Source organism: Sinocyclocheilus rhinocerous, unplaced genomic scaffold (assembly GCF_001515625.1).
Source record: "Sinocyclocheilus rhinocerous isolate Xijiao unplaced genomic scaffold, SAMN03320098_v1.1 scaffold775, whole genome shotgun sequence".
Taxonomy (NCBI): domain Eukaryota; kingdom Metazoa; phylum Chordata; class Actinopteri; order Cypriniformes; family Cyprinidae; genus Sinocyclocheilus; species Sinocyclocheilus rhinocerous.
The window spans coordinates 44,616-64,715 of NW_015645553.1; the positions used below are offsets into that span (position 1 = coordinate 44,616).

General features: G+C 35.1%; 2 protein-coding genes across 7 annotated transcripts in view; both read left to right on the top strand.

The window, feature by feature from the left end:
* The window catches only part of LOC107706570 (histone-lysine N-methyltransferase EHMT2-like), a 23,691-nt gene extending 7,539 nt beyond the window's left edge, over positions 1-16,152 (top strand). The window contains exons 11-29 of one of the 2 annotated variants that reach the window (XM_016510325.1): positions 306-439; positions 1,585-1,728; positions 3,369-3,676; positions 4,402-4,629; positions 5,564-5,646; positions 5,771-5,877; positions 6,953-7,075; positions 8,214-8,315; positions 9,716-9,820; positions 11,153-11,307; positions 11,384-11,551; positions 12,224-12,368; positions 13,277-13,354; positions 13,434-13,549; positions 13,676-13,762; positions 13,841-13,919; positions 15,287-15,462; positions 15,655-15,861; positions 15,951-16,152. In XM_016510325.1, the coding sequence (XP_016365811.1) occupies positions 306-439; positions 1,585-1,728; positions 3,369-3,676; positions 4,402-4,629; positions 5,564-5,646; positions 5,771-5,877; positions 6,953-7,075; positions 8,214-8,315; positions 9,716-9,820; positions 11,153-11,307; positions 11,384-11,551; positions 12,224-12,368; positions 13,277-13,354; positions 13,434-13,549; positions 13,676-13,762; positions 13,841-13,919; positions 15,287-15,462; positions 15,655-15,838 (2,522 nt within the window). In that variant the 3' untranslated portion in view covers positions 15,839-15,861; positions 15,951-16,152. Of the gene's footprint in view, positions 1-305; positions 440-1,584; positions 1,729-3,368; positions 3,677-4,401; positions 4,630-5,563; positions 5,647-5,770; positions 5,878-6,952; positions 7,076-8,213; positions 8,316-9,715; positions 9,821-11,152; positions 11,308-11,383; positions 11,552-12,223; positions 12,369-13,276; positions 13,355-13,433; positions 13,550-13,675; positions 13,763-13,840; positions 13,920-15,286; positions 15,463-15,654 lie in introns of both variants that reach the window. The other variant, XM_016510324.1, reaches the window with a different exon arrangement.
* A 995-nt stretch (positions 16,153-17,147) lies between these two features.
* The window catches only part of LOC107706572 (cytoskeleton-associated protein 2-like), an 8,676-nt gene continuing 5,723 nt past the window's right edge, over positions 17,148-20,100 (top strand). For 4 of the 5 annotated variants that reach the window (XM_016510327.1, XM_016510328.1, XM_016510329.1 and 1 more), the window contains exons 1-3: positions 17,148-17,278; positions 18,311-18,372; positions 18,505-19,328. In XM_016510327.1, the coding sequence (XP_016365813.1) occupies positions 18,343-18,372; positions 18,505-19,328 (854 nt within the window). In that variant the 5' untranslated portion in view covers positions 17,148-17,278; positions 18,311-18,342. The remainder of the gene's footprint in view (positions 17,279-18,310; positions 18,373-18,504; positions 19,329-20,100) is intronic. The other variant, XM_016510330.1, reaches the window with a different exon arrangement.

Sequence of the window (20,100 nt, forward strand, 5' to 3'; positions counted from 1 at the left end):
AATAATATTAAAAATATCTGTATGGCATTATATTCTGCAGTTCTTCCCTGTTGTACCGAATATCTATACTTTTCAAATTATCATATCGAAGTTAGAAATTAAAATATTGTGACAAAATTAATTTTGTAGGGTGCCACAAGTTTGTTAAAATTTCCAAAGGGTGCCGCGACTAAAAAAAGGTTGGGAAACACTGATTTAAAGCACTTTGAATGACCATTGTGTATGAGATAAATTAGCTTTGTCTTTATGGCCAAATAATCCCAATATAAAGCCTGTGTGTTTGACGTCACATGATGTGTGTGCAGATGGCAGTGATGCAGAAACGGAGCGTCTGGAGGAGCTTCCTCTGTGCAGCTGCAGGATGGAGGCGCCGCGTGTGGACGGATTCAGCGCTCGCTCCAACAGAACCTGCATGGCCATAGAGAGCATCAACGGAGAGGTGAGCCTGGACTGCTGAGCGCACTTGTTTCCCATAGGGATTTAAAAAAAGCCATAAACCAAACAGCTTCGAAGTGATTCACAACATTAAAAACTTTGATTTGAAGCTTAAAAAAAGTCTGGCAGTCGGACAAAAAGAAAGAGACAGGACTTTGTTCTTTATTGAGGGAAAGAAGCATTGCGAATGACATAATCGAATTAGAAGAAAATGGAGAGATATAAAACTGCTGATTAAAAGATGTTGTTTATGTATATAGAAACAACACATTTTAAAGAGTTTTTTAGTCAAATATTAAAAAAATGTGTAAAAAAAAAAAAAATAATGTTCTTAAAACATTATTTTTAATTTACTTTTAAATATAAAAAAGTCATGGAAATTTATAGTCATGGAAATCCTCGTCTAGGTATTGGTGTAAAATAGTATTTAAAAATCTTGTCCAATAAGAGAAAATCTTTACAATTCGTTTGTCAAAAATATGTGGAAGCTCTAATAATCAATAAAAATAATAAATCATTTTTATATATTTGTAAAAGCTTCTTGCAATTGATGAAATAAGACACAAGTATTGTGATTTTTTTTGTACTGCAGTGTAAAATAAAATAACTAAAATTCCCATGAAATAGTCATTATTTTTATTTTAGAAATACTGTATTTTATATATTATTTTACACTATAATGATATGTAATGTATGTAATATTGCATTATATATATTTTTCATTGTCGTGATATTGAAAATTGTATTGAATATAGATAATTTTCCAGGTATTGTATCGTTTTATCGTAAATTATCGTAAATTTATCGTAAATTAACAGAAAATTATCTGTTAATTTCTTCAACACAATGGCCAATCAGAAACGTTAGTTTTCAGAATTCACTCACCGCTGAAAGCGCTGGAGTTTTGCACGTTCGTGAATCATCTCATAAGTGCAGACGTGATTCATTGTGTAGTTTAGAGAGCTTCATTGATTATAACGGAACTTTGTGAGATCGCAGTGAACTAAGATGAGTGATGATTTTAGTGATAATAATGAGAGCGCGCTTTGCATGCTTTCTAGGCTATAATCCATTCAGAATTTGTATGAAACTTTCGTTTTCGGACACATACATGCTGCAACGTTTCCTCCCGTCCTCTGTGTGTTTTAGCTGGTGGGCTGCACCAATGTGATCGTGAAGGGGGAGACGATGCGTCCGTCCAGCCGCGTGTCTCTAATAGTGTTGTGTGAGACGCACCGTTCACACATGGTGAAACATCACTGCTGTCCGGGCTGTGGATACTTCTGCCTCTCTGTGAGTGTCTCTGACCACAAAAAACATGTTATATGAAGAAATAAAAAAGCTAAACACATTATTTTCTCACCCCTATGTTGTATGTTGTTATTTAAAGGGATAGTTCATCTAAAAATGACAATTCTGTCATTATTTACTCATCCTAAAGTTGTTTCAAAGCTTGTATGAGTTTCTTTCTTCTGTTGATCACAAACAGTTGCTGGTAGCCACTGGCTTCCGTAGTGTGGAAAAAAATACTATGGAAGTCAATGGCTACCGGCAACTGTTTGGTTACCAACATTCTTCCAAATATCTTTTGTGTTCAACAGAAGAAAGAAACTTGTACAGGTTTGGAACAACATGAGGGTGAGTAAAAGGTGAACTATCCCTTTAAAAAAAAAATATTTTTACACAGCTGTTTATCATACAACAGTGGTTGTTTCACAGGGTTTTTATAGTTAAATAAAACAAAAAACTTGAAATAAAATTAACTTTAACTTGACCGTAAACATATTTTTAAATTTAGTTGCCAAGGCAACATTTCTCATTTTCATTTAGTTTAACTTACTATAATAACTAAAACTAAAATAAAAATGAATAAAAAGTATATAGACATTTAAAAAAATTTAATAAATAAATTTAAATAAAAAAAACTTACAAAATTACAATGAAAACAGAAAATATTAAAGTAAAAACTAATTCAAACTATTAATAAAAACTATAATAGTATCTTAATGAGACTAAAATAGCACCAAATTGTATGAATGAGGCGGTTTTATTTTAGTATCACTGATATACTAATAAATAAATTAATAGTAATTTAAAAGTAATAATGACAAAAATTACTAAAACCTAAAATGAAAGTGAAAACAGAAAATATTAAAAAAAAATCTAATTCAAACTATTGATTAGAACTATAATACTATCTCAGTTACTAATAACTCAGATACTAAAAAAACACTGTCACAAATAAAGGCATATAGGTTTGGAACAGCTAGTAAATAATTACAGAATTTTATTTATTTATTCATTTATTTATACATTTTTGTGAACTATTCATTTAAACCGGTGCCTAAATGCTTTAATACGGTGATTATATTAACAAATTTCAGTAATTTAATAGCATATTTTACTTGTTAATGGTTCTTAATACAATTTAATTAATAAAAGTAATAATGACAAAAATTACTAAAACCTAAAATGAAAGTGAAAACAGAAAATATAAAAAAAAAATCTAATTCAAACTATTGATTAGAACTATAATACTATCTCAGTTACTAATAACTCAGATACTAAAAAACACTGTCACAAATAAAGGCATATAGGTTTGGAACAGCTAGTAAATAATTACAGAATTTTATTTATTTATTCATTTATTTATACATTTTTGTGAACTATTCATTTAAACCGGTGCCTAAATGCTTTAATACGGTGATTATATTAACAAATTTCAGTAATTTAATAGCATATTTTACTTGTTAATGGTTCTTAATAAAATTTTATCTTAATAAAAAAGTTAATGGTTAACTAATAAAATGTTTCATTATTTTTTGTAAGTGTTTTATTTTAATTGTATTTTATTTTTAAATTATGTATTTTAATTTTATGATTTTCATCAGCGCACAAACAGAAAGCTCAAAGATCCTCCTCTTTGCACACAGGGAACGTTTCTTGAATGTTGTCCAGACGTTCACATTGCTCACCGCTTCCACCGGGGCTGTGTGTCTGTGCTGGGCAGTGGGCAGAGTCGAGGAGGAGTGGGCGTCGGCCTGCTATTCTGCCCTCACTGCGGTGAGGACGCGTCAGAGGCGCGTGAAGTCACCATCCCTCCTGCAGCGCCCTCTTCAGGCTTGAACGTGGTCACTGCAAGCGCGTCGTCCACCACAACCACACCCTCGCTACTTCCCTCCGCGCTTGCTGCCACATCACGAGCGCTAAACCACGAGAAGAAGATGGGCGAGCCGATCAAGTGAGTTCTATGCGTTGCTTAATAGTAAAATAGCTCATATTTATGTTTACTATTATCACTTCAAAAAATCTCCTCTAACAAAGAAAGCTTTTAAAACATCCCACATTATAGAACAATTTTAAAATAAACTGTGATTTTTATTTTATTTTTTATATACAAAATTTTATTTCTTTATTAATGTTATTTATTTAATAGTAAACAAAAACAAGTGTTTTGTCTAATGTTGCCATTTGTACCAAATATAAAGTTCTGGCATGAAACTCTAGATGGCGCAGTCCGATAGATCTAACTCAATATGACATAATGACATCATTTTCACATGGCACAGCTGATTGGTTCTCTCCTGTATCGGTAGCCAACGAGCTCGCTGCTCAACATTCAAATACTTGGCAGTGTTTGCTGTAGCAGCGCACTTCAGAAACCCTTCCCCTTCCCCAGCTCCACCTGTATAGATCTGGTACGGGGTGATCATGTATGCTATGGGGCTTATTCATGTTATATGTGCAGCAGCAATATTCCTTACATGCTCACAGCAGCATATTGTGGATGTATTGGCAGTAGCAAGTCTCTGTACTTGCTCTGCCGCAGCAGCAGCGTAGCAGATCTATTCCACCAAGACCGAATACGTTAATCATGTATATTACCATGCAAATCACTCCGAGAGTTGTCATCACAGAAATATATTGATTGAAATGTTTAATGTTGAAATGTTTATTTCCACTCAGTGCAAGGATGCGATGTCGTGGAGATGTAAGAAAGGGGGCGGAGCTGCAAACTCAGCAGGCCAATGCCACTCCAGGAGAGGATGTGGTTGCCCTGGGCGACGGCGGGGTGGACAGTGTGGGACCGTCGCTCGTCCTGCCCAATGGGAAGCCAGTCTGTCCCAGTGCACTTCCGCCGGGAGACAAGAGGGCGGCGCTACAGAGAGCCATTCTCACACAGGACACTGAGAGGTGACCATGTGATTCTTTATTATTGTCAGTATAAAAAATGAGTGAAGAAAGAGATGTTCAAAATTGCAGATTCTATTATTTCTGGTTCAGTCGTCACACTGAGAGTGCATTGCATTATGGGATATGGAATTCAACTGTATATTTTGTAGTCTTGGGTGTTATATGCATCAACCAGCTAGTTGCCAAGGAGACGTTTCTTATTTTCGTTTAGTTTAACATGAACTTTAGATTGTTTACTTACAAAAAGGAATTTGACATAACTAGAAAAATTATATTTATTATAAAAATTTTCCATGATTTTTCCAGATCCATAAATCACAATATTAAAATTCTTCCAGTATCCAGGTTTTCCATACCCATTTCTCATTTTTTTTAGTTTAGCTTTAAGTACTAAAATAACTAAAACTGCTTCAAATAAAAATAAAACTACAACTAAAATTTAAGTATAAACCGAAAATAAAAAAAAACCAAAAAAAAAACCCATATAAAATAAAATTAAAATATAAAAGATCTAATTCAAAATGTTAACAAAAACTACTATAGTATATAGATTATACTAAAATAAAACTGCCACAAATAAAGACATCAAGGTTTGAAATAGCTAGTAAATAATGAAAGAAAGATATTTATTTATACTTTTATTTTTTTGTGAACTGTGGCTATTTGAATAACAAATTTGAGAAACAAAATGACCAAAACTCAACAAGATGAAAACAGAAAATATACAAATAAATTCTAATTCAAAATATTAACAAAAACTATAATAGAATGTCATTTATACCGAAATAACACCGGTATGCATTTGGGAAAAAAAACAACATACACTGCACAGAATTGAGGCAAAAACAGTATGGTAGTGTGCTATTCTGAACATACTCAGGCTAAAGATGATGTTTTTGTCATGTAATCTGCTTGGCTCTCTCTGATTGGTCAGGAGGAAGAAGCTGCGCTTTCATCCCCGTCAGCTCTATCCTGCAGCCAAACAGGGTGAAGCTCAGCGAGTTCTGCTCATGCTCAGTACGTACCTGTGTACTCGTGTGTGTGTGTGTGTGTGTGTGTGTGTGTGTGTGTATATATATATCACACATCTGTTGAAGGTTTCAGCATCAGAGCTGATATTCTCTCTCTGTGTGTCTGTCAGTGGAGGGCATCGACCCGTCGTATCAGTCGGACTCTCAGAACAGACGCTGTGCTCTTCACGCAGCCGCTCAGAGGGGTCTGCTGGAGGTCTGTTACCTGCTCATACAGGTGAGCTCCACATTCACAGCACTTCCATTAGCTTTAAACTTCCTAGAATTCACTGTATATGGTGAATATATTGATCATACGGTGATGTTTGTGTAGTGCAGTGTTTCCCAAACTGGGGTTTGTGATGGAAAAAAGTTAATCATTAATTATATCATAAAATGGAAAATAAGAAGAACCATCAAAATTAAAACCCTTACTAAAATGGCAAAATAAAAAAACAAAACATAATTTTAAAATAAAAATCAATCAAAATAAAATACTTGGTAATAATTAAGTCATAAAAATGCAGAAAATTAAAATACAGAATTATAAAACGAGAACAGTCAAAATAAATGCCTATTAACAATTAAGTAATAAAAATGCAAAATTAAAACACATTTTTTAGTACAGTTTTTATTTTAAAATTATGTATTTTACTTTTGATTTAATTGATTATTAAGTGTTTAATTGTTAAATTACTAAAATATTTAATTAATTAAATCATGAAAATGCCTAATTGGGGATAAATTAAAAATTGAAACAATCATAATAAATTCCATAGTAATAATTAATTAATTAAAATGCTAAATTAAAATATACAATTATAAAATAAGAACAATCAAAATAAAATACTTGATAATTGAAACATAAAAATGCCAAATTAATTTTCATTTTAAAATTAGTTTTTAATTTTTATTTATTTTTAAATTATCAAAATAAAATACTTAATTAGTTAAACCATAAAAATGTAAATGAAAATGCATAATTTGAAAATAAAAACAATCCAATTAAAAGATAAGACACAAATGCTAAATTAAAATAAATAAATGATCAAAATTATTATTTATCTGTTTGTCATGTGACCGTTATCTGACATTAGAGAAGATGCAAATGTTTTGATACATTATTAAAACATTAACTTAAAATCTTAGGGGGGCTTCAAGACAGCATTTCAGGTCAAAGGCTGACAAAAAAAAGTTTGGGAATCACTGCTGCAGAGAATTGTTGTTGTTTTTTGAGTAATGGGCTTGTCTCAGTTTGTATCTGAGGAAAGTTTCCATTAAAATTCCTGCTTTTGTGCTGTGGTTAATTTTAGGCAGGCGCTAAGGTGGACGCCCAGGATAAGACCCTGAGGACCCCTCTGTTAGAGGCCATAGTGAACAATCATGTGGAGGTGGTGAAATACCTGATCCAGAGCGGAGCCTGCGTCTATCATGCAGTGAGTATCACGCACACACACTCCTGATCCAGAGCCTTTGTTGTCTGTAATATCTGACAGTGGACCAATGAAAATGCATGTTAATCATAATTGCTGTTACACTCTGAGTTTGGGTTTATTTTTAAAAATTCAACAGTCAGGGGTCAATTATTCCTCATATCCTGGCAGTTCTTGACTTAAAAAAAATAGCCCGAACCACTTGAATATTCATAACATAAATATTCTAGCTTTGTGTGAAGTTAAATGAACATAAATGCATTTTGGCAGACAAAGCGCGACTTGTGTTGCATTTGATCAGTTCATGTGTGAATCAAACGCATGACCATGCTCTGTTTGATGTTGTGAGTGTGTTCAGTAGTGCTGTCAAATAAACATTCGAATTTAAAATATTCGTGGAATTTAAAATAAAAATCCACTTTTGTTGTGCGTCAGGCAGCCTTATTAGTGACACGCGAGATGCGATGACAATAGAAGTGTTTTAATGTTTTTGTTAGCCTATCCAGTTGAACCCACTAGATGACATGTGGCGCTGCTGCATTGTTCATTCAAAATATTGCGGAAAAAAGAGAACATAAATGCGGAGAAGAGCTTGTTTACGTCAAAACTGGAACCAAGCCGTTCACACAGAACGCATATTTATCACATTTTCTATAGGGACATCTATCACCGCTGCACTCGCGTCTCGCACAAGAGAGACGCATGTTTAGAAAGCCATGTAAAATTAATGTAAGTTCAACTTTTTTTCCCATCCCACTGCATATCATGATTTTAAATGAAAAAAGTACTCTTTGTGATGGGTTTTTGGCCCTTTGTATTAAACTATGCATACATACATGATGCTGTTTTGTTTCTAATTGTTTAAGCAACTTAATAAATAATATTTGGTTTATAAACCTTATTTTAAACATTATGCACTTTTTTTCACAGATAGTCGTGTTATTTTAATGCTTTGAATAAACGTGCAATAGTAATATTTTGCTCGATGCGCCCTCTTGTGGTCTCAGGAGAGAAGCCAAAAGCTTTTTTTCCCCCGAACTGAACTCATGCCTTGCAAAATGCAAATATTGACAATATTTAAGTACAAAATTCGAATTTAGTTTTTTCAGCCGTTTTGACAGTCCTAGTGTTTGTTGTTCAGGAAGAGGACGGATCTACAGGTCTTCATCACGCTGCTAAACTGGGGAACCTGGAGGTGCTGATGCTGTTACTGAGCACCGGACAGGTGGACTTAAACGCACAGGTGTGTTTCTGAACTCATTAGTTCGTCTCTTGACAGTTTCTTAACCAAAAAGTGACGTTTCGAACATGACTACATAATGCGTGAAGACGCGCATGCGCAAGCAGAGCTAGAGCAAGAGAAGGATTTGTGGTTAAAACGTATATAAATGTGAATTTTGTTTAGAAAATGACCATTCGTTTAGCTAGATCATGCTCTTATTCCTTGGCTGGGATCGTGTAGAGCCCTTTGAAGCTGCATTAAAACAGCGTTTTAACCTTCAATCCAGTGAGCACCACTGAAGAAAAATCCTGGAATGTTTTCCTCAAAAAAACTTAATTTTATTGTGACTGAAAAAAGAAAGACATTAACATCTCAGATGACATGGGGGTGAGTAAATTATAGGGAATTTTTTTTATTCTGGAAGGGAACTGATCCTTTAACATCTTGCAATTATTATGAGTTCATATCTCAAGAGTTATGACTTTTTTTCAGAATTGTGATATTAAAAAGTAGCAATTACTTTTTTTTTATTCCATGACAGAAACATACTAACATTTCTGATTTTTTTTCTCAGAATTAAGAGTTTATATCTCGCAATTCAGACTTTTCTTCCCATAACAGCAATTGTATATCTCACTATTATGAACTCGCAATGTGACGACTTCTCACAAACTCCAAATTACGAGTTAATTCTGATTTTATATCTCACAATTCAGAATTGCAAGACAAAAGTCTGAGATATAAACTCGCAGTTTTGAGAAAAAAAATCAGTATTGTGAGAGAAAAATAACCTTTTTTATTTTTATATTCTGTTGCGGAAACAAGCTCACAAGGCTTGACTTTTTATCTCACAATTCAGACTTTTCTTCTCATAACAGCAATTGTATATCTCACTATTATGAACTCGCTAAAATACTTATCTTCTCAAAATTGCATGGTATGAACTCAAAATTGTAAGTCAACATCTCATAACAATTTTTTCTTAGAATTGTAAGTTTATGTCTTGCAAATGCAATTATGAGTTTATAATATTTTTTTCTCGCAAGTTTATATCTCACAAATCTGTTTTTTTCTTTCTTTCAGAATTGCACTTTTTTTATCTCTTAATCAGATTTTTTCTTCTGAAATGTGAGTTATAAACTTGCAATAGTGAGTTAACATTTTGCAATTGCCAGTTTATATCTTGCAATTCTGAGAAAACATTCTGAATTGTAAGATACAAACTCAGAATTGTGAGAAAATGTCACAATTGTGAGATAGGAAGTAGCAATTACCCTTTTTGTTATTTTTATATATATATATATATATATATATATACAGTGGGTACGGAAAGTATTCAGACCCACTGTATATATATATATATATATTTCTTTGACGTAAAAAAAGCTTTCCCTAGTTTTCACCTCATCTCTGTGTTTCAGGATAGTGGCGGTTGGACGCCCATCATCTGGGCGGCAGAACATCGACATATAGACGTGATCAGAGCTCTGCTCAACAGAGGAGCCGACGTCACGCTCAGAGACAAAGTGAGTCTTGTGAATCATGTGAGTTTTGCAGGAAGAGAGAGCGTTCTCACCGCAAGGCCGTAACCATGTCCTGAACATTGGAGGGGACCAACTTTATATGCATAAATATATATATATATATATGCAGATGTGCATTTAAACCATTTAATTCCAAGTCGTCAATTTAATCACCACTCTATATTAATGCGCTGCTTTCATTGACGCACAGAGATCAGAGATCGCACACAGAAACATTCAGAAACTTGCTGTCAACACTGACTTTTATTAATAAAATAGCGATACTAAATCCTATGGCTACACTATATTTCTCAGCAACGAGGTGGTTTTGAAGTAAAACTCACAGCTTCATTGTTTGTAGAGAGACACAAACACTCATGTAACTTAATTCACACATGCAACTTTAATCTCTCTTTCTCTCACCCTTTAAAAATAGCCATATTTGAGGAAAAAGTGGAGTAGTTTGCATCACTGAAATAGCTGTCGTTTAACTTTTCTATCATAAAACAGTTGACTAATGTTAAATGATTTGCAACTTCCATCTCACCTCGCTCTCTTTCAACATTAAATTGATGATTTGTGCTGAAATCCACAATCTGCTTCTGTGAACAGTAAAGCCCGCATACTTTGATTTGATTGGCCCTCTCAATTATTTTGACATTGACGAGCGCTGTTAAGGAGGCCAGGCTGAAAATGTAACTTTTAAACCTTTTTGTCATCCTAAAAAACAGAGTGGAGTGCAGCAGATCAGTGAAAGAATTTCAAATATTGGGCGGGACAGATTGGCCATATAACTGGCATGAATGTTCATCTGGCATGAAACTCTAGATGGCGCAGTCCAATAGGTCTAGCTCAATCTGACCTGGCGACATCGTCACATGGCAGCTGATTGGTTCTCTCCTATATCGGTAGCCAATGAGCTCGCTGCTCAATATTCAAATACCTGGCTTTTGTTTGCTGTAGCAGTAGCAGCGCACTTCAGAAACCCTTCACCATCCCCAGCTCCACCTGTATAGATCTGCTACGGGGTGATTCATGTATGATATATGGGGGGTTATTCACATGTGTTATATGTGCAGCAGCAATATTTCTTACATGTTTACAGCAGCATGTTGTGGATGTTTTGGCAGTAGCAAGTCTCTGCACTTGCTCTGCCGCAGCAGCGTAGCAGATCTATTCCGCCAAGACCAAATACATTAACATTGTCATGTACATTACCATGCCAATCCTTCCGAGAGTTGTCATGACAGAATTCTAATTATTGGTGGGGACTTGTCCTCCTCATTGTCTATGGTGGTTACAGCCCTGTCTCACAGTGTCTGTCTGTCTGTGCAGGAGATGAACGTTTGTCTGCACTGGGCGTCGTTCGCGGGCAGCGCTGAGATAGCGGAGCTGGTCCTGAATGCCGGCTGTCCTCTGTCGTCCGTTAACCTGCACGGAGACACGCCGCTGCACATCGCCGCTCGCGAGGGCTACACCGACTGCGTCACGTGGGTCAAACGCCGCCTGAGAGCTGCTTTTGGTGTCGTAGGCTCATCTGACGTCTTCTGTTCGTCTTTACTCCAGGCTGTTTCTTTCTCGAGGCGCTGACATTGACATTATGAATAAGGAGGGCGACACGCCGCTCTCTCTCGCCCGCTGTGAAACGCCCGTCTGGGTGGCGCTACAGATTAACAGGAAGTTGCGTCGGGGAATCTCCAATCGTGTTGTACGGACAGAGAGGATCATATGCAGGTCAGTGTGTGGTCTGAGGTCTTCCTGCGGGTTTCTGCCAAAATAAAAGCTGAGAAAAAGCAAGAACTCCATCAACATTAATAAATGTTATTATTGTAATTTTACGGTTGTTTTGTAAAATAAAATAAAAAGGATAATAATAATAATTACAACAGCTCTATTAATACATTTATTATAGCATTCACACATAGTGTTCAGACTGGGATCTGTAATATTTTCTAATGTTTTAAAAGAAGTCTCTTCTGCTCAGCAAGGCTGCATTTATTTGTACAGTAAAAAATACATGCCTGATTCAAGAAGGGGGTCTCAAAAATGGCCAAAAAATATTTGTTAATTAAACTTGTTAATTTTAAGTTAAATTGTGTTTTATTGGTATAATGTCTGCTAGAATGTAAAAAAATGTTCAGTGTTAAGTAAATATTTTTAAAGCACATTTTGGCTATTTAATTTATGCAATGGTGAAAAAAATTGGCAAAATGGGGGGAAAAAATGCGAAAAACCGTGTTCGGTATTCGGCCTTCGGCCCAGTGTTTCATTTTGTTCGGCTTCGGCCAAGAATTTTCATTTCGGTGCATCCCTACTTTTAATACCTTTTAGTTGTAGTTAATAACGCTGGTGTGTGTGTGTGTGTGTGTGTGTGTGTGTGTGCTCGCGTGCGTGCGTGTTGTGTAGTGACGTCGCTCAGGGTTATGAGAATGTTCCCATCCCGTGTGTTAACGGCGTGGACGATGAAGGCTGTCCGTCTGACTACAAATACATCGCAGAGAACTGTGAAACATCCACCATGAACATCGACCGCAACATCACACACCTGCAGGTACTACAGAATACACTGTACACAACACACACTTCACACACAACACTCAACAATATAGATGAATACAAGGAAGAATGATATTTAATGATATTTATTCATATGCACTGATACTACAATAAAGAGCGATATTTTCCAACATGGACATCTATTGAAAAGTTTGGGGTCAGTAAGATTTGTTAATGTTTTTGAAAGAAGTCTCTTTTGCTCACCATGGCTGCATTTGTTTGATTTAAAATGCAGTAAAAAAGTACTCCATTACTCCCCATTGCTCCAGTCTTCAGTGTAACATGATCCTTCAGAAATCATTCTAATATGCTGATTTGCTGCTCAAGAAACATTTCTGATTATTATGAAAACTGTTGAAAACAGTTGAGCTGCTCCATATTTTTGGGGAATCAGGGAAACAAAGTTTAAAAAAGAACAGCTTTTATTTTAAATGAATTTTTTTTGAAGCATTATAATTGTCTTTACTGTCATTTTTTTCTATTCATTTAATGCAGTCTTGGTGAATAAAATTATTCAGTGTCTGTCAGAAAAGTTCTTGCATCTATGAACAGTTTTGAGATGCAAACAAATCATTGAATCGTTGAAATTGACTTTTGAAACAACTGAATCATGGAAACTGTCATTTTGATTCAAATCAATTTAGACACTTTTATGACTAAACCAACCAAAAAGACTGATCTGTTCTTAAGTCAATGTCAATAAAAGAAAAATAAAGAATTATTTGCAGATAAATAAAAATAAAACACTTAGGACATTAGAAACCAAAATAAAAACCCACACATTTAATATGACTATATTCATATTATATCACCATATTCAGTATTACTCGGCCCTAATTGTTCTTCATAATAGGACTACCACACTTAATGTGCTGATTTTATAGAGAGCTGTGTTTGTTTCAGCACTGCAGCTGTACAGACGACTGTTCCTCCAGTAACTGTCTCTGCGGGCAGCTCAGCATCCGCTGCTGGTATGACAAGGTAAAATACTGCTTCATCTCCATGATGAGCTCTACAATCAACATGGATCCTGTATAACAGCACACATGTGTTCTCGTAGGATCATCGCCTCCTTCAGGAGTTTAATAAAATCGAGCCGCCTCTGATCTTCGAGTGCAACATGGCCTGTTCCTGCCATAAATCCTGCAAGAACCGAGTGGTTCAAGCTGGAATCAAGTAAGCCAAGATGATTTTCATAGTCGATTTGCTGTATTGGGATGATTTGCGGGTCAAATGAACCTCAGGTGTTTTAAAGAAGTGCTTTTGCGCAAGCTGCTGGCTGAAGTGGATCGTGTGTTTCAGGGTGCGTCTGCAGCTCTACCGGACGGAGAAGATGGGATGGGGCGTCAGAGCGCTTCAGGACATTCCTCAAGGAAGTTTCATCTGCGAGTGAGTAAAAGCATTCAGGCTGTATGTTTTCAGCAGGACAGCTGTTATTTCTGCTGTAACGTGTGTGTGTGTGTGCAGGTATGTTGGCGAGCTGATCTCTGACGCAGAAGCAGACGTGAGGGAGGACGATTCGTACCTCTTTGATCTGGACAACAAGGTGTCGTGTCACTGATTTCAGTCCAGATTGTGGACCGTCTAAAGGCCTGTTTTCAAAAGGAGTGACAAAATCATGCAAATTGCAGACAAACATCGCTGGCACACGTTTGCCGCAAAAGCGCCACAACACAAATCTGCTTGCTTGTTTATATCGTTGCAAAATGTAACTATAATATTGTACAGCTCTAATCTAATCGGAAGATATTAAGATATTATAAACATTAACATCTGCTTTTAAACAAAGTGTATTGTGAAAAGCACTATACAAATACATAACGAATTTGAGAACCAATGAAAAAATGTTTGATTTCCTGACCAAAGATAGCATGCATGGTGGCTATTCATGTGCTTTGATGCAAAATGCAATGCAATATAAACGTCATCTATGTGCAATGTAAGTAATATTTAGTTCTCAGAGAGCCACACTATCAGCATCTATAATCTGGAATTCCAGGCTATCAGACATTACATAAATTGTATACTTTATATATTATTATCGAATTTGAATTAGCTTTTATTTTTATCATTTCATTTAGATTTTTTTGTAATTTTGCAAATTGCTATTTAGATTTAAATGCAATTTAAGTTTTATTTCAGCTTTAGTTTTTATTTATTACAATTTCTTTCAGTCAGTTGCCAAGGCAAAATTTCTCATTTTTGTTTACTATTATTATTTACATTATATACTGTTATAATTTTTACTAATATATTGAATTAGCTTTTATTTTCATAATTTCAGTTTTATTTTGATTTTCATTTTAGTAAAAATGTTTGTAATTTTGCTCTGTTTGTCATTTTCATTAGTTTTTTTATTTTACTATTTATATAAATGTATTTTAGTTCAGTTATAGTTACATTTATTATTTATTTCCAGTTAGTAATTTTACTGCTTCAACTAAAACTTGTTTCAGTCAGTTGCTAAGGCACATCTAATTTGTTTTATTATTATTATATACACTATATATTATAGTTAATTTTAATATATTTTTATTGCTTTACTTTGTACTTTTATTATTATTAAATTTTGTATTATTATTATTATTTACATTATATACCATTATAGTTTTTATTGATATATTGAATTCGCTTTTATTTTCATAATTTCCGTTTCATTTACATTTTAATTTCCATTAATTTTTTTTAGTCATTTTGATCTTTGCTTTTATCTTTTTTATTAGTTTTTTTTTTTTTATTACTATTTAGGTTTGTTTATTTCAGTTTTATTATTTTTTATTTATTTCTATTTAGTAATTTTAGTGTTTCAACTAAGTTTTTCATCTAACATTTATATTTTATTTACACGTTATTTCAATTAACAGAACTGTTTTGAATAGTTGTAGTTAACTGTAATAACCCTGTCTTTGGCAGGATGGTGAAGTGTACTGTATTGACGCCCGTTACTACGGTAACATCAGCCGCTTTATAAACCATCTGTGTGACCCCAACATCATCCCCGTACGTGTGTTCATGCTGCACCAGGACCTGCGCTTCCCTCGCATCGCCTTCTTCAGCTCCAGAGACATTTTCACCGGACAGGAGCTCGGGTGAGACCGTGTTTGTTTGTTATCTCACTGACGAAAGCTGTACTTAATTGCTTTATGAATTTATTGCTCACGACCTCGTGGCTCGATCCCAAGGAATTTATGGCTGTATTTGCATCCTGTTCCTGTTAACACATTTTCCTCCTGTTTATTTTATGATCACTGATTTTATTTTATTTTTTTTATCTCTGACAGGTTTGATTACGGCGATCGTTTCTGGGACATCAAGAGCAAGTACTTCACCTGTCAGTGCGGCTCAGAGAAATGCAAACATTCGGCGGAGGCCATCGCACTGGAGCAGAGCCGGCTGGCCCGTCTGGAAGTCTGTCCCGAAACGGCCGGTGAAGCCGGACTCCCTGTGTTGGGACACTCGTGCTGAGACCCTGTGTCTAATGCACACATGTACAGCTCTCAAACGTGTGCTTGCGTACGATTATCACAGAGAAGGTTGTGTTTGCATTATCAAATGATTCATTTCTTCCATCTGACAGGACACAGGAAACTATCAAATGACACAGCGGCCTAAAGTTCATCACACGCAAATGCCGTTTCAAAATACCACCAGGAAGTGACATTCAAATTCAAGGCTATCATTTCTGCTCGGATCAGGAGGGAAAATGTTAAAAAACCTGTGATTTCATGCAAAGATCATGTCATCAGATCACAAACAGTCCCACTTTTTCATTACAAATTATGAGCTTTTTTGTATGTGTAATTGTTTTAATAAATACTGTTTTATACAGAAATGTCTTTTCCTTTTGTTGTTGTTCTCACAAATCACAATTTACCAGGGTAATCAAATGCAATAGTTCAATTATCGTTTTTTATTACTGTCCAATCATAAATCCCCATTAGACGTGATGCTGAGGTGGTACCATAGTACAGTGAAGGTATCACATGGTAATATTGTGGTACTTTAATATATTACATGATGGGCTGCTCCAAAGAATAAATCATACCATAAAGTGGAAATGTAGATGGTGTTTTGTGAAAAGTGTGATGAGATGTTTTACAGTTTTCATATTGCACATTCTTCCTCATGTGTTGACCTGAATTATTAGTCAAAGCGTGTCACTGAGTGAATGTAGTACTCATTTCTGATAAGAGTCTGTATTACTGTACAGATAAAGCAATAATCCAGGGTCAGTGTTAGTGCTGTCTAACGATTAATCGCGATTAATCTCTTCCAAAATAAAAGTTTTTGTTTACAGAATATATGTGTGTACTGTGTATATTTATTATGTATATATAAATACACACATGCATATATATATTTAAGAAGAATGTTGTTTATATATTAAATATATTTGTCTAATATAAATTATATGACTATATACAGTATACATGTAAATATTTTCAATATATATACTGTATGTGTGTGTCTTTATATATACATAATAAATATACACAGTACACACACACATATTTTGTAAACAAAAACTTTTATTTGTGAGCAGATTCTCATTTATCTCAAGCCACACCGACAACTCTGACAACCGGATGCTTACATAATGTTTCACGTTAAAATGGAAGATTACACACATGGTAGGGTATCGTCTAAAAATACTGATGTTTATTGTCAAGTTCAACAAAGTTTTAATTTGCTTGTCAATATTGGCTACTACAACCCATTGACAATAATGCAGCAGGCGGAAATTATTTTAGACTATTAATTGAAACCGGAAGTGAGTCTGCTGACACGCGGAAGCGCGGGGTTGTTTGATAGAGTGTGTGCTCATGAATGTTCTTCAAATTCATTTTTTCAAACTCAGATTCTTATACTTGTCTTACCTGGCTGACTGAGGAAACCGTAGATAACGTAAGTAGATTGTTTTGGCAACTGTTATCAATGGTTTGCCAGTAATGTCATGATTTGGATATTCTTGAAGTGTTAGTACAATGGGATCTCTTTTAGTACTGATATAAAAGTGGGAAATATTTGGAATTAATCTGTTTGACATGTTATGAGGTATTTATGTATGTAGTATTTAGGTATTAATACCCAGTTTCTATTTTATAACACAATTTGATGTGCTTAAAATAAAAGTCCCCAAAAATTATGCATTGTGTAATTTTACCTGTATAATTTTGGTGTAGTTTACAGCCTATGTCTGTCTATCTATCTATCTATCTATCTAATGTATGTCAATCGATTAAAAAATTAACTAATTAATCACATATTTTTCTGAAATTAATTAATCCCACCTAACATTAAATTTTTTAAATATACTTTATATATTTAATATTTGTTTAATGACATCTTTTTTTATGACTGAAGGCGAGTATCACTGATACCAATACTACTGATGTCTCTAGGAAATTGTTATTTTTTCCCCCTAAATTTTAACCATTGATTGTAGAGCAGGGGTCACCAAACTTGGACACCGGCCCTCCAAGAATGCGTTTGGTGTCCCTAGTCAATGCTTGTGTTTACCACCAGCAAAAAATCCCCAATTTCAAAATAAACACCCTGTGCAGACTCCCGATCATATTTCACATCACTGTGACACTGTATCCTTACTAGGAGGCCAGAATAGCATGACGAGAGGTTTATTTTCCCAACTTACCCATGTTAGAACACAACCCTAGCTCCACCCATGTGCTAACTGCATTAAAAAATGTTAACGCCATTAAACAGGAAAAAATTAATCGCCTGCATTAACGCACTAATTTTGACAGCGCTAATATATATATATATATATACACACACACACACACACACGTGTGTATATATGTGTGTATGTGTATATATATATTTATATGTATATATGTTTTAAAAATGGAAATGTTGATATTTTTTAACACTACTTTTTTTGTTTGTTTGTTTGAATGTTATAACAATGTTCTGCAGGGGAAGACCATCATCTGGCCTTGCACTTGTAGATGCACAGAATGGAGCCAGTGGTGAGAAAGGTGATCATTGCATTTTATGTAGGCCGGCTCTTTCATAGATTTCTAACATTTTTTACATTTAGAAGTGTGAAAGATGTCTGTGTGCTTGAAATGTAGTTTGCTTAATTCAGCTTCTTTATTCTTTCTATTCAGAGCAACAAGGAAAACACTAAATCAGTAGGTGGCCCAAAAAAACAAGTCATCAGTGGTACCGTATCAATACAAAAAGTGATATGTAGATCTGCACCCCTTCAGTCGAAGAATGATCTTACGGAGGGCAACTCTGGAACAAGAGAGAAGGAAAAGGATGTTAGACCGAAGACCAAAACTAATGCTGATCCTACCAAGCGTAACACATTAAGCCAGGCCTTCCGTACACAGCAGACTGTAAGACACAGGAATCTTGTGAAAGAAGTTCAAAAACCACCCTCTAGTGTCTCTGCCATCCAGCAATCTAATCCTGGTATGTATAAGGGTTGTGTAGTACAGTCTAAAATCGACTGTTTCAGAAAACCCAGTGCTGCTGATGTGAAGACCACAGAAAAGAAAGTGATTTCAAAACTGGATGTGACAAGACCAAAACCTGAATGGCCTAAAGTTCGGTCCAAGTCTGTTTCTTCCCTGCCAACGTCCACTAAAGCCAGAGTAAACTCTGCTGTGTCATCTAGACCGAAATCTGTCTCTGATATCCAGCTGAATGCCACTGAAAAACCAGTCCAGGTGTCCGTTTCCCATAAACGGATACCTCAGAACGTCCCAGGCACTGTCACCCAAGCAGGTGCTTGTGCTCTTCCCAGGTCAGCCCCTCTAGTTACAGGGCACTCGGCCATCAGCAAACCCATCGCTTCGAAGAAGAAAGAGAAGACGGTGCCGGTGGAGAAACCCAAAACAGCCACCACTGAACAGAAAGTCCGCAGGCCTGTCACACGTACAGCCAGCCAGTACAAAGTGCGAATAAAGACGGCTGAGGAAAGAAGGCGAGTTGTTTACATTACCATTGAATAGTTTGGGGTCAGTAAGATATTTTATTTATTTAATAAATTTTTTTTAATTATTATTCAGCCACAATGGATTAAATTTATCAAAGACATTTACTATCTTACAAGAATTCTGATAAAAAATTTATCATGCTTTCAACAAAAATATTATTCTGCACAACTGTTTTAAACGGTGATTACTAAATAAATAATGTGTCCAAGAAATATTTTCTTGAGCATCCATCCAGCATATTAGAATGATTTCTGAAGTCAAATCACGTGACACTGAAGATTGGAGTAATGCGGCTGAAAAATCAGCTTTGCAAACACAAGAATAAAGTACATTTTAAACTACATTTAAAATAGAAAGGTTCTTTTAAATTATTATATGTGACCCTGGACCACAAAACCAGTCTTAAGTGTCAATTTTCAGAAATTGAGATTTGTAAAATGGATAGTTCCGGTCCTTGATTCTGATTGGTTGAGCCAAGTTCGAAGCTGTTGTAAATTACTCTACAAACTTACACCTTTGTTTACATTTGTGTGTTGCTCGGTAACCACTTTGTTGGAACCACAACCGTTTCTGAGGAACTACATGTTTATTAATATCATTGCACTTTGCTTGCTCTGTTTTATTTTGTGAAACCTACTACATATATGAAATAACCGTTTTATTAAAGCAATAAGCCCCGTGAAGCTGTGGTTTACAGTGAATTTATAACAGTTATAAATTTACTGTAAACCACGGCTTCTTGGGGCTTATTGCTTTATT